Source organism: Thunnus maccoyii, chromosome 2, assembly GCF_910596095.1.
Source record: "Thunnus maccoyii chromosome 2, fThuMac1.1, whole genome shotgun sequence".
Lineage (NCBI taxonomy): Eukaryota > Metazoa > Chordata > Actinopteri > Scombriformes > Scombridae > Thunnus > Thunnus maccoyii.
This window is the reverse complement of record NC_056534.1, coordinates 31,309,150-31,323,653: the sequence shown is the minus strand read 5'-3', so window position 1 is coordinate 31,323,653 and position 14,504 is coordinate 31,309,150. Positions and strand designations below refer to the sequence as shown.

At 40.1% G+C, this 14,504-nt stretch overlaps 1 protein-coding gene across 2 annotated transcripts; it reads right to left on the bottom strand.

The window, feature by feature from the left end:
- Positions 1-229: 229 nt before the first annotated feature.
- On the bottom strand, positions 230-13,484 carry LOC121904752 (somatostatin receptor type 5). 2 transcript variants are annotated; one of them, XR_006098296.1, is made up of 8 exons: positions 13,401-13,484; positions 12,502-13,203; positions 10,614-10,754; positions 10,140-10,412; positions 8,044-8,226; positions 7,203-7,283; positions 5,987-6,039; positions 3,976-5,083 (listed from the first exon to the last, which is right to left on the bottom strand). XR_006098296.1 is itself a non-coding variant. In XM_042422615.1 (7 exons), exons 2-6 carry the CDS (start codon positions 13,081-13,083, stop codon positions 2,113-2,115), a joined length of 1,479 nt encoding a protein of 492 aa, XP_042278549.1. In that variant the 5' UTR covers positions 13,084-13,203; positions 13,401-13,484; the 3' UTR covers positions 230-1,829; positions 2,076-2,112. The 2 variants fall into 2 exon arrangements, 1 of the variants encoding a protein (XP_042278549.1); XM_042422615.1 differs by lacking the exons at positions 3,976-5,083; positions 5,987-6,039; positions 7,203-7,283 and adding exons at positions 230-1,829; positions 2,076-2,412.
- Between the last annotated feature and the right edge of the window lie 1,020 nt (positions 13,485-14,504).

The window sequence follows — 14,504 nt, the reverse complement described above, 5'->3', positions numbered from 1 at the left end:
TTTTCAGGTCTAATAGAGGAAACCCAGATGTTGTACGTGTAAAGAAGAGCATCAAGCTGCACTTGTCACCAGCCTCTTGTTGATGCTGTCTGCCTCACAGTCTGGTTACAATGTAGGTGCAGGCTGCTTGTGTTTATAATTGGCAGTCTCTATCATTTCCATAGATTGTAGTGACACTTTCCAGATGTCAGTGTGTAATTGTGTGACAATAGCAAGCAGAAACGTCTGGTTTATGATCACACTCTTTTATTTTGAAGCCAAACGAATATACAGCACCAAAACATCCAAACAACTATAAATAATCTGGTAAAATACACACCATAGTCTCTGTATTTGCATGTGAAAGCCTTCATTATGAACAACCTTGATTTTTTTTTTTTTCTTCTCATGTGGACAGCTTCCATTATTTTTCCTGTCACTACTTCAACTTATTATATTCACCTGCTCAGCTCCTTTGACTGCATGCCAATTTCCTTTTTTATGTACGCAGATAGATTAAAAGTGGTTGGAAAAGCACAATCATCCATCATTGAGATTTTATAAGTTGATTCTCACACTAATGTGCGCTATTACAATAAACTCATCCTATTTACGTGAGCGTTATTAGATTCTAATTAGTTTTTATTGAATAGCACTGACCACAATGACTGCTTTTATAAAGAGATTGGCAGTGGGCTGATATGATATAAAGAGCGGAAAACAGAGAGCGATTATGTACAGTACAGTAAGCAATAATACAGCAACAATAAGGTGTCTTATACAAAAAAAACAGATTACTGTGTTTTTGTGCTTGTACCACTTTTCTGTAGCACAGACAAAAAGAAGATCTGTGTGACTCTTTTTTTCAAGTTTAATAGTCCAATTATCTCATATTTAGGTCTGTTTCACCAATGAGAGTTAAATGGTGACATTGTACAAAGCAGAAATATTGTTTCTATGGTTACCTGCTTTGGCTGATGTGGTAGTAAGTATGTCTGAGGTGTTCTGTTACGCAATTTTAAAAGACGCCTACCAGCCAATCAGAAACATACATTTTCTGTAGTCATGGTACGATCATCTCTATCCTGTCTGAAAAAACTACACAGGACCTTTCATGATAATAAAAAGCTTACAGGCAGACATGACTGCAATATAAACATTTCAAAGGCCAAAGTCAAAGGAGGCTGTGTGAGCTGAGGTATTGTGCTGCCTGTCTGATAAAAAATAGCATCCGCTGCACAGTAAATAAGCCGCTGAGCAAAGCATGGTCAGACAACAACACTAGCAACAATATATTCTGCAGAGAGAAAACGTTTACATACACGTGTGCAAAGCGACCACAAATGCACATGCACGCACACATTAGTGAAAACATCCACAAACACCCGTAAAGAGCAGCGCATGCACAAAGAGGTCATCGGTTTTGTGTTCAATGCTGGCTACATATCTGCAGAAAGATGCTGAGCAGGTAAAGAGGCACATTTTCTGTGACTGACAAGCTGACAAACAAGCTATTTTCTGGAAATACAAACACTGTACAAAAAAAAATATCACAGCAGATTCTGTCCACAAAGCTGTACAGATGTACATTGTGAATTATGAACTCAATTCATCGCAATTTACCCATTCTAAGAGGCAAATCGAACAATAGTGAGTGGCAGCTTGAAACAGAAAAATGGGTTTTTGCTATATGCTCGATGGAATTTTTGGTTCAGAAACGTGAATACATTCGCACATGATGTGTGACAGATAAACAGGAAGTGAGAGAAGCAAGGTATAAATGTTTCTGTGTCCATTTAGGAGTCATGATGATTGCTGAGAGCGGCTGAAAAGGCACTTATGTCAGATGGCTGGATGGAGGGGGAAAAAGGAAAATAGCTGGATGATTCGTACAGGTACAGATATACATCAAGACTTGAAAAATATTCATGAAGTTGTTTCACTGATATGGAGTATAAATGATGCAATGTTTTAGAATGAGTGCACATATGTGTGTATGTTTGAGAAAATAGTCCAAGAAATTGATATTTATATTGTAACCACAGAAAAATATATATATTTATATTCCCCCATTTTGATCAGCTTATGCAACCTACCTGCTTCCATCTTCTCATATCCTTTTTTCCCCCCTCCTCAGCTCTCCTTACACACAGGAAGTGAATCTTCTACACTTTTGTCCATGCTTCTCCCTAAAACACCAGACAGTCCATACTGTTCTTGTGGAGCTATGGAAGCAGACGAGGAAGGTGTAGTCAGGGCAGTAATGGTTGGAGGTTCAGCTGCGGTTACCATGTAGGCTGCTGTGGAGATTACGGTGGTAGTGGTGGTGGGTCCGAGTCCTGGGAAAGTGGAAGGACATTGACATGTAGTGATGCAGCGGTGCAGGTCTGCAGCTGTGTGAGAGGTAGACGAGCCTGGAGGGTGAGGAGAGATCTTCAGAGGGGGAGAAGGGGATTAAAAAAAAACAAGGAGAGGCATGTTGATGAAGGAAAGAAGGAGAAGGAAAGAGGAGAAGGTCAATTCATCTCTCGGTTACCTGCATGAGTCTGCAGTATGTTTAAAGCAGAGATTTCCAGCCTACAGATTGGGCTTCTGAACACTTGCTACCAGGCCATGAGGAACAATATGATTCAGCAAAACAGCTGAATAATAATTACTTTGCTGTATTTTTCCACATCATTCTCCCTGTCACGCTCCCAAAAACATTATACTGATTTTATGCAAGTTAGTCCGTCATCAGCGGCTCTCTGCATTTAGCATCAACATTAAATCTGTGCGTGGTCACTACCTGAGAGTAGCTGAGAGGTCTATCTATTTATTATTTGTTGGTTGGGAGGATGAATAGAGAGAGATCATGCCTGAAACAAATCTGCACCTTCCAGCATGCATATCACACTATTAAACCCCCCCTTTGACCGGTCCACCACAAAATTGTAAATATAAAAACACTCTGTGGTGCAAAAGTGTCTGGTTTAAAGCATGTATGTGTTAATATTAATTTCCTATCTTTGCATTCCTGTCACATGAAGAGGAAGATATATGATTTCTGCTCTGAGAATAACAGGATGATCCATGCATCAATATTTGAACACTTGGACTCTAACATATACTCTAAGATGTGACTTATAGAGGAAGCTGTAGTTTTGATATCCTTGAACCAGCTGAAGGAGCTTTAGGAGAGTCTCATCAAAGCCACTCTGTCAGTCTAATACACCTCACTGCTCTTGTACAAGTTATTTAATTGGACACTAGGAAGCCCCACACTGGCTAAGTCAAAGCTTTTCCCCTCTCTGACAGCTCTTCTCTAACACACACACACACACACACACACACACACACACACACACACACACACACACACACACACACAAACACACTCAACCCTAATCTCATAATCTGTCACTTCTGCCTTCAGAATTTTCCCTAATCATTGCCTCCACAGGAGCAGTAATTTACCATCCTTCTTTAATTTGTTGCTCTCTCACATACACCTGCCTGCTGATTGAAGTGAAGTGTTGGACGTTTCTTAGGTAGGAGAGCTGCCAAACCTGATGCGTCAGACTCATTGGTGATGCAGAGAATCGCAGTAACTGAGTGTGTGTCTGAATGTGTGGATCTGTGTTTTTTTTTCCGCTGTCCTTAAAATATCAGCAACTCAAAAATAATGACTTGATGTTCAGCTCAGCTGCACTAAACATACATTTTTTATTATTACATCTTTTCATCATTCTTGCAAAAGTCCTTTTTACCTTCTCTGGTAACACTTAAAAATAACAATCAGTAGTAAGACATTTATAATGATAAACTAATCGTGAACAAAACATTAATATACCTTTGTGAATGTGTAATTAATTCTATGTTAAAATATCACAAATATGATGTAAGCCATGCATAAATTAATAGTTAATTATGAAATATTCATGAACAAATAATTAATAGATGATTCATTAATTATTTGTTGATATATTATAAATCACTATCCTGTGTTCTAGTATCGGCCAGGTGCTTCATAATGTGAACCTGTGCATGTTATGACCTGCCCGTATACATGTAGCTCCTCGTGCAGGTGAACAGGTGCTGGGGACTCCATGTGTCAGCTCTATACCATCCCCAACTACTTTCATCATCCTCATCAGTTATAAATGATGTGCAAATGAATGACTTAATCATTTATGAGACATTTAAAAGTGCTTTTGCATCCCCCTGATCTAAAGTGTAAACATTTCATCATATGTAAATGTCTAACCTATCACTTTCAGATTACTCAAACCTCTTACAAAGATTTATGCATGTACACAAGGCTTTTACAAACTGTTTGCATCCCCCTAAAGTGTAAATAAGTAAGCCAAGTGAAGCATAAGTGAAAAATAGAGGAAAACAAGTTCAACTGCCTTTATTAAAGTCAACATATGAATTATATCTGACTTGATTAAATTGTGTAAAACTTTAGAGAATAAAAATTGAGTTGATTCTCTGTGTCTGAGTCAACTGTAATTGTCCATTTTAAATTTTTACATGTTCACCAACTCTTCTTCTTTAGGTATATCAAATATACTTTGAATAATAAGTTAGCATCAACACAATTCACATTTTAACAAACTATTATATATTATTAACATTTAGTTGTTTTTTTATGTTTGATAACCAATTCTTGAAGTTTAAATTTAAACATTGTTTAAACTTTAACATGGAAACCAACAGATAATATAAATCAAACCAGAGATCAAACATTTCTGACAGTCGGATAAACAGACCTGATGTTCCCTCCACAAAAATTACAGTTTGACTCTGCAATGTGTTTAGTTTCCAGTAATCAGCTTACAAAATGACAGACAGACAATTTTAAAGTGCTGCTAAATGTCTCATTTATAAACATCATCCATTAAACCAGGAGCTTCAAAAAGCTCCATATTTTGCCACACATACTGGAACACACAAAAAGTGTGTATGAGCCAACTTGAGAAGTTTGAAAAGTGGAAGAATATTTGGGGTTGAAGGTGTCAGTCAGGATGAGGAGAGTGCAGCATTCATCGGCCACATTTTCAGGACCAATCAGCACTCAGATTCGCTCATTGATCATGCATATGACTTTCTGCTGTTCCCTCTAAAACACACAAATACACCTCAATTATTAGAACAATACACTGTCACAATTTTTGATGTAAGCACAAATACACAGTTCAAGAGACAAGTGATGTTTCATTCCTTTAGTCTTGCTGGAGCAAAACATATAAAGCTTTATTTGTAAAAATAAACACAACAAACAGCTTCTTTGGGCATTTTTACTCAATATACTCTGTAAAAGAGCCTTAAACACACACACGCAGTGCCAGTCTCTCCTCAGCTACCAGCTTTAAGACTGAGCTTTTATTTATTTTACATTTGTCTGTGAAGATTCTCAGTCATCTACATCATCAAGGAGGGTTGAATCAAGGGCAACTGGACTTGGTTCCAGATACTTGAAGACATTTCGTCTGTCATTCAAGGGGCTTCTTCAGTTCTAACTGACTGGTGGGGAGTCCCAGGTATTCAGGCTCTGTGGGGTCGTTATCAAGGTCATTGATACCACTTGGTTCGTTAGTGCTCCTGGCTGTTGTAACGGCAGTCTTTCAAGTGGGTCGAGTCACCTGAGGCCAAGTGGAAATGACAGTTGATGGAGTTGTCACATGAAGCCAATTGTAAATGATTGTTAAGTCTTCTGGGTTGTAGACCTCCTCCTCTGTTGAGGTCTACGACACCACTTATCCCCCGCCTACAATGTCGTCCTTTCATCCCTTCCCAGGAGACTTAACGACCCCACAGAAGTTAAATACCTGGGACTCCCCACCAGTCAGTTAGACCTGAACAAGCCCCTTGAATGACAGGTGAAACATCTAGAACCAAGTCTAGTTGCCCTCATTTCAACCCTCCTTGGATATTTTACATTTGTTTCACCTGTTGGTGTAAGCTACCAAAATAAAATGCATGTGCAACATTAGTTTGTACTCAGGAGTCTAATAGATTTTACCTGAAGCATGGAGGAGACAGATGAAGACCAGGCGGGGAAAGGTACAGAGGAGGCTGTGGGAGAATTTCAGGCAGGACACTGCAGCAGACCAACGTGGTGCTCTGGCTGGTCAGACCATTGACTGTATATAAATATGGACGTAGTGACAGCTCCCCAAACGTGAAGCCAAAACATCTTGATTGCCCCCTTGTGGCTGGCTGCAGTACACGTCAAATAAATTTTTCCCAAAGATGGTTTTTGTCATTTTATCCAAGTGCTCATTTTTCTGATGTTTGTTTTAATTCATTATTTGACAATATAAAAAGGGACTGTTACATCATGTTTGAGACAGCCACTCTCAAACCTCCGTCAGGCGACGGAATGGCTGAGGGGGCATGTCCCGCAGGCCGTCATCCCACCGCCCAACTCTACTGCGCAAACTCTGGCTCCCAATGACGTTACACAAGCAAGATAGCACCTCCTGGAAAGGAGATATTTTGGCTTCACTCTTGCATAGCAGCAGGAAGTTGAGACGCGTTGTCCATATTTATATACAGTCAGTGGTTCAGACTGAAGCTGCAGCAGGTGAGAGACATGTAGGTATGCCTCACAGATTCACAGTAGAGTTTCCTCCACTAGTACAAACGTCCCTCTCCTCAGTCACCTTAATAAACTGATGAAGCTTTAACTTTAATTTTCTTAACTAACTTAACAATGCTAACACACATTAATACACAGTAAAGTGGGGTGCTACCACATTGAGAGCTATGCTACAGTTTCTAACATGCTAATGCACTAAACGTGATTAGCATCACAACTTTTACAAACTGCATAAAATTGGTATAGTATTAAAAATAAACACATGCATTTATCTACTGAAGATTGTAATAAATCCCCATTCAGGTGGCAAAACTCTGCATTAACCGACATTACAGACTTATCTGTTGACTACCAACATGCTAATGCGGGCTAGTATGCTAACGCGCTGATCACAATTAGCAACACGCTTTTTTTACAAACTGCATCAAATTGGTACAGTGTTAAAAATACACACACATTCATTTACCATCTGCAAATTGCACTAAATCCTATATCAGGTAGTATAACTCTCCATTAACTGAAGTTATTCTGCAGAACAGCTGCGTCCGCGTTATATCCTGCAGCTGCATCCTGTAGTGTTACCTCTACACAAAAGGCTAAAACTTTAATTTAAAACACTGAATAAGAGCTTACTTACGTGTCTTTAGTAGAATTTAATTCCTGGGAGACTCCATACACCAGTGATTCTCAAAGTGGGGCCCGCGGACCCTCAGGGGTCCTTGAGGAGGTCCCAGGGGGTCCCCAGCAAAAAGGGGAATAGTTTATTTTCACTATATTTTCATCCATAAGTAACACAATAACATAATGTATGACTATTTTTGCCATGGGTCCTTGATGTGAAAAAGCTTGAGAACCACTGCCATACATAAACGACCCCAGCAAAGAATCTGCACCACCAGCACAAGTTCAACCTGGTTCTATGGAGCAGGGCGGGTCATCTGAAGCTTTTGATAAGCATGAGTTGAGTTATTGGACTCAACATACTACAAAGTTTTCTAAACCTCAGTTTTGTAACACCTGTTACAAAGGACATGTAAATGCATAAAATAAACTTTTACTATTCAGGTGCAAAGCTTTTTGTATACTATTAAGATGGAGAACAATCTACAGCCAAAGGATGTTCATATAATAACATAATTTCTAATAATTGCTTTGAATGGCTCACAGGTGATTCATACTATATCAAATAATCATTAATTAATTATCTAGCCTTCAAATGATTTGTTCATGAGTATTTCATAATTAACTAATCATTTATATATGACTTACAAAATGTTTGTGATATGTTAACACAGCGTTAATTAATCATTTACAAAGATATATTAATGTTTTGTTCATGATTAGTTCATCATAAACCTATGTTTTATGAATTACTTACTACTGATCGTTATGATTGAGTGTTACTCTTTCTCTTACCAAACAAAAACAACTTGTTGCCTACACACAACAACAACACAAACACACACACACACTCTTACCTGGAGTACCTGGCTGCTCTGGGGATCATGGTAGACCTGGTTATGAGTGGAGAGCAGGATGCAGTCATTCGCCGTGGACTTCTCAGTGCGCGGAGCTCTGGGGTCACCGTCATCTACACCGTTGGTCTTGCACCTCATCCTCACACACAGCCCTTGCAGGGCCACAGAAATTATCTGTAGAGGCTGTAGAAGAGCCATTCTGTTGAAGGTCCATTGACCATATGCACATAGTAAGATAACAGTATTTGATAACCATGCTAGAAAAGGAGAGAGGTCATAACTGGTATACAGAAATGGACATGAAAATGGAAATGGACTCCTGTTCAAACAAAACTTAAAGGTGCAGTGTGTAGAATTTAGTGGCATCTAGTGGAACGGACTTGGCAGACATGGAATATAATATTCATTGGTATGTTTTAATTAGTGTATTATCACCTAAAAATAAGAATCATTCTTTTCGTTACCTCAAAATAAACCCTTTATATCTACATAGGGAGCGGGCATAAATGTATAAAGAGAACTGGATACAGCATCGAAGGCTGGGCCCCTTTCATTCCTATGAAAGTTGCTCAGTGGCACATGAAGCCAAAAAAGTTCAACTTCTAGTTAAAATTACCCGGATCTTCCGAGATCATTGGGCCCATATAGCAAGCGCACTAGCGACTTTCGCCAGCCGAGTTGGCTACTTCCCGTTTAGCCCTCCGGCTAACTTGAATGGGGATAAAACAATTCAAATGTGCGGCTCTTCTAGACCGTCGGGGGTTGTCATGCTCAAAAAAAAATTATCCGCTGATTTACAGGCATCTTTTTCACAATGTAAGTCTATGGGGAAAAGTGTTTTTGGGCCAAATGGCATCACATGACGTTGTAATTATGCGGTTTGGCCACTATGTCAAATTGGCTTCAAAGCCCGGTGCTGTTCATGGGGGCTTGGGAGCGAGTCCTCTTCCACGGAGCCCGCCATGTTGCACTGCCATGTTTCTACAGTAGCCCAGAATGGACAAACCAAACACTGGCTCTAGAGAGGGACATTCACATTTTCGTGGTTTAGCTTGGAACAGAAGGGGAGGTGTATTCAGTTGCAAACTGCAACCTCACTAGATGCCACTAAATCCTACACACTGCTCCTTTAAATCCACAATGTGTAGACACTTGTGTATAGTTAGAATCTTTCATATTATTCCCATAACTGTTAAAAAAAAGTAATAAAAAAAATAAATAAAATGAGGTAATCCCTGTGAAACTTGGTGCAGTCTTTCTGTTGTTAGTAGCCCATTTATCTCAGGGTCTTTGAGTCTGATCTGCAGAGGTGTAACACAGGGCATTGCTGGCTGTCAGAGCCTTATTCCAGATACCACCACTGGATGGTGCCAAAATACAAACTTTTCAAATCCTACATATCGTGACTTTAAGTTAACCTAAAATAACAAGGTTGTGCAAGGCCAGGAAGAGAAACACAACTGCACATGTGCAGTAGGCGTCCTATATCAACTTCTTATAGTATATCCATGAGAACCATGCCTCCAAAATGATTCATGTTTAATGGTTCGTTTTAAGTCAACAAATTTTCTTAAAGTTGCATTAACAAGCTGAAAACACAACACTGACATATTATCAACTTATGAAGCTGATATTGGGAATATGTTAGCAAATAGTGGCTTATTTACACTTCAAGTAGACACAGAGAAAGTTTAATATTCATTTGGAGTCGTGTTTCTGGCCACCCAATGAATGTAAGTCCAATATTCACTCTACTTTTGGTCTCCACCAACTCTTGGAAATACTCTAACTGCTAAATGGAGTCATTTGATCCATTGTTTTTGCCATGTATTGATCTCATGTTCATTTGTGTTGGTGACCAAATTATCAGTCAGACCCTGCACAAAAACATCTTATTCTGTGACATTAGTCTCGAGCTTAAAAATGCAACCAGCTGTTCTAAACTGGAAGTTTTAAGAAGTTTTAAGAGGTCTGAAAAAAGAAACACAACAAAACAAGCAAATCAATGTGAAGAAAAGACAAACTGTAAAGCATCATTTCAATACAGAGAGTTGTCCAAAAGATTTTAAGCTTCACTAAAAGAGTGTACAACCTACTTTTCTGAAGCTCTGTTTGAAGTTGTCCGACAGGAAGCCGTAGAGCACCGGGTTGGCACAGGAGTTGGCGTACGTCAGGATGACAGCAAAGAAGTAAATTCCTGCTGTTACGCTGGACTCCGGGATGATGACCACCAGGTTGACGAAGTTGATTATGAAGAACGGCAGCCAGCAGAACACAAACACCACCACGATCACCACCACCATCCGCGTCACCTTGCGCTCCGAACGCCGTCGCTTGGTGAAGCCCGCCCGCATCCCCGAGGACTTCACCTGCAGGAAAAACACCGAAGATAGTTTGATAGAGATGATGGTGATGGATATAAGAGTGATGATGATTATGATGAAAATGAGAGGGAAGATGATGGTGATGGTGGAAATCATCATTACAGTGATGCAGAGTAGAGTGTTAATTTAGACATGAGCTATTTTAATCACACACACACACACACACACACACGCACACGCACACACCTTAATGACGATCAGAAGGTAGCAGAGGCAGATGATGAGCAGCGGTCCAAAGAAGCCCATTGTGGCAGTGTAGAGAATGAAGGCTGTTGACCACACATCCCGTGGCTCTGGCCAGATCATGTTGCAGGAGTTAAATGTGTCCTAAAGGGAAATTAAAAAAACATGAGTAAAATGTAAATATTAAAGACTACGGCAAAATTTAAAATTCAGTCATTATCTACTCTTACAAAATGCTTAAATTATGCAGCCAGGGGTGTTTGGCAAAATATGAATGTCATTATCTGCTTTTGGGAGTTTTAAAGAGCATTTTGCTTCGAGGAAGAGCTTCCCAGGTGTTACTGTGTTTAGTTTGTCTGTGTCCTAACAGGAAATAAATGTCTAACCAAAGGGTAACTCTTAACTACACTACCTTTTTGTCCTGTGGTCTCATTGTTATCAAACCTGTGGCCTTCAGTAAGAACAGCAGAGGCCTGTATCACAGCAACTTTGACAGAAGTTACATTTTCCTCCTACCTGTCTTGTATTCAAAAGCTGCTGTGTTTTCTTGCTGTCATGCTTTTCTTTTTCATTTAATAATTTTCTTCTGAAAGCCTGAATGAAAGACTTCAGTGTGTTTTACTTCAGCGCACATGTTTAGCATTAAAGCAAGAACTCACATACTCTTATTCAATCACAGCTCAACATTTCAACCATAAAGTCCAAGAGATACCAAAGCATCCCTTCCATGTAGTTAAATACTTCTTAAACCTGCTTTATTTATTTATTTTGGCCCCTTGGGGCCAGCTCAACAAGCTGTAAACACCATCCACACATCCAGCAGATACAGTACGGCAAAACATTAGCATTCATTTGGAGCTATGTTTCTGGCCATGTAATAAATCAAAGTCAAATATTCAGTCTCCCTTTAGCTCTGTTCTGGTGTCCAACAGTTCCTGAGATAAATAAATGTGTCTTTATTTGCTGAATGTTCTACTATGTTATCAGCTAGTTGTTTACTTTGTTTGTTGTTTGTTTATCAGAGCTTTTTTTTTGCTGAGAACAGCTGCCTGCTGCTGCTGGAAACAAGGTTTTTGAGTTCAGTGAGAGTGAACAAAAACAGTAAAGTTGCATGTTGGAAAAGAAGAAGAACTGCAGAGTTGAATGATTATCACCCAACTCACTCACCCCAAGAAAAACCTTTCACAACAAAGTCATTTCATCTATTGGATTGAAAAAAAGTCAGAGCAGCTTTATATTTGAAACGAAGTGTTAAAAATAATTCTGGCACAGCATTGTATTCTGGTGCTATGTTTTTGTCAAGCATGAAGAGAAAATATGAAATTCAATGTGGATTTGGTTATTTATTACATCAGGTTGCCATTTAGCAGATTAAGGTTTCAACAATACTTGTAACTTGCAACTTTACCACACAACAAAACCTCAAATATGAAATCAGAAGGAATTTGAACACAATATGTTCACTGTGAAAGATTAAACTCAATCAATTTTCCAGTCTGAAGAAAACAGTGATTGTATAGAAAGTTTAAATTATGTAATTATTACATTGTGGCATATATTTATTCATTTGTTTTGCTCCTTTGTTTATGCTGCCTATCTTGTCCAGGGCACTCTTGGAAGAGGATTTTAATCTTCAAGAGGCCTGACTTCATGGTTAAAATAAAATGACAATGATTAAAACTAAAACTATAGAATTACTGCTATGGCTCATTATAACAAATGTTTAATAAACATTAATACTTTTAGATGAAACTACAGGGATCATCTGTGTGTTTGGTGGTCTTGAAGTTCTGACTGACTTCGGGCTGAGTAGACAATGATTCATTTTTTATCAGGAATCAGCCGCTGGAGCTCATTTACACTTGGAAGGGAAAGAGCCAAAGGTTTATACCTGGACATCAGAGAAGATGACCACAGGCAGGACCATCACAAAGGACACGGCCCACACGGCTGCGCTCACAACCGTGGCCACGCGCGGGTGTCGCCACTTGGTGCTGCGGATAGGGTGGACCACAGCCAGGTAACGATCGATGGACATGACCGTCAGGCAGAAAATAGACGTGAACTGGTTCATAGAGTCTGCCGTCATGACCACACGGCACAGGAAGGAGCCAAACGGCCAATAGGAGAGCACATTCTGCGTGGTGAGGAAGGGCAGCCCGAGGATGTAGAGCTCATCGGCCACAGCCAGGTTCAGGATGTAGATGTTGGTGACGGTCTTCATCTTGGCGTAGCGCAGCACCACATAGATGGCCAGAGTGTTGCCCGTCAGGCCCACTATGAACACAGTGAGGGAAATGACCGCAGTCACCAGAGTGCTGCTGCCCTGAAACGGGACACTGTGAGTGGACACGTTGGAGGAGGTGTTGGAGAAGTGGGGGAAAGAAAAGAAGAAGGGTGAGGGCGTGGTTGCAGAGGAGGAGTTGAGGTCTGATGATAGAGGAGTCCAGTGGCTCTGGTCCAGAGGTTCCATTGTAGCTGTCAGAGCAGAGGAGCAAAGATGGCACCACAAAGTCCAGATGTAGATTTGTTTCCTTCCGTTTCCACCCGATTCAGAAAGTCCTCACTTCCATCCTATTACTTTTCGCGCTTACTTTGGAACAGAAACAGAAGGAGGAAAGTCAGCTGCCACCACACTTAACGTATCAGTTGAAAAAGATGAAAACGTGGTTTAACATATCTGACTTTCAGTTTAGTTTGCCTCAAATTTAAGCGTGTGTGTGCGCGTGTATGTGACATGGAGAAAAAGTGAGCACTCCGACCACAGCTGAACACGGTGAGTTCACCCACCTGTACTCTTTTTATTGGAAAACCCTTGTGTGTATCTTGTTGCGCACCGTGCGTCATCGTGAGCCAACTCCATAAGAAAGGTGTGTTCCCATGTATCCTACATTCTAACTAATAAAAACATCACATAAAATGTTTTTTTTTCACAAGGAGCCGTATCCGTAATTACGCACGACAACCTGCCGAGTACAAATGATGATGTATAGTCGTTGTCACCTGCTCTCGTCCTGTCTCCTGTCTCATGCGTTTGTAATATCTCTGATTAGTGACACTGCAAATACACACAAGTCATCCGATGTGTCGTGCGTCAAGCAGGAATAGTGCCACGGCTTTTACGCACGACGGATCTTCTTGACTACAAGCTCAATAACAACATCTGAGTTATGGATGTATTCTATAATGTAAAGTAATCCCTGTGCTAGAGGTGTCTGAACTCTACACTTAGTAAATTGATGCCCTCCCAAAGCAAAGCAACATTTTTTAAAACTGCGCATACTTTTGGTTTATTCAGAGATCAAGATAAGAACAGGCTTACTTTGGCGAGCAGTGAATAATCCCAAGTCTCTGTGTGACCGAATAATGGATTAAAATGAGTAAATCTCCCAAACAAAACTATACATTGTCAATTCAGTCTTCTTATTGTCCAATAATTCTCCCAAATCGACGGATAGCTTGTGTCCGAGCTGCTAATTGTTCGCTGTCCGTGGTGCTGAGCAGGATGTTTCGACAGCAGCTCCACTGCTTCTGCTTCAACTTTCTACCCACACAGCTCTGCTCTTTCTTTGATATGATTTGTTAAGAGACAGAGCGAGGAGGGGAGAAAGTGAGAGACAGAGAGAGAGAGAGAGAGAGAGAGAGAGAGAGAGAGAGAGAGAGAGAGAGAGAGAAGGGATGAGGGTGAATAAATATTACTCCTTCATGAATACACAGCAAGCGCAGAGGGATCGGGATGTTCAGTCTGATCGTGGGTGAGTTTAATGAAAGAGAAAGAAAAGATTTGCTACATTGTGAGCTGCTGCCTGTCAACATTTCATCAAGACATGGGGATCTTAGTGCACGTTTTCTGCTTCAGCATCACTGGTGGGATGTAATTAACATTTACTCAGG

Bases quoted from the DNA above. Each gene is read 5' to 3' on its own strand.
- LOC121904752 (XM_042422615.1), bottom strand. From the start codon at position 13,083: ATGGAACCTCTGGACCAGAGCCACTGGACTCCTCTATCATCAGACCTC. The intron at 10,413-10,613 runs GTGTGTGCGTGT...TTTTTCCTGCAG, and splicing joins ACCTTCTGATCGTCATTAAG to GTGAAGTCCTCGGGGATGCG. The intron at 8,227-10,139 runs GTAGGTTGTACA...GCTCTTCTACAG, and splicing joins TCAAACAGAGCTTCAGAAAA to CCTCTACAGATAATTTCTGT.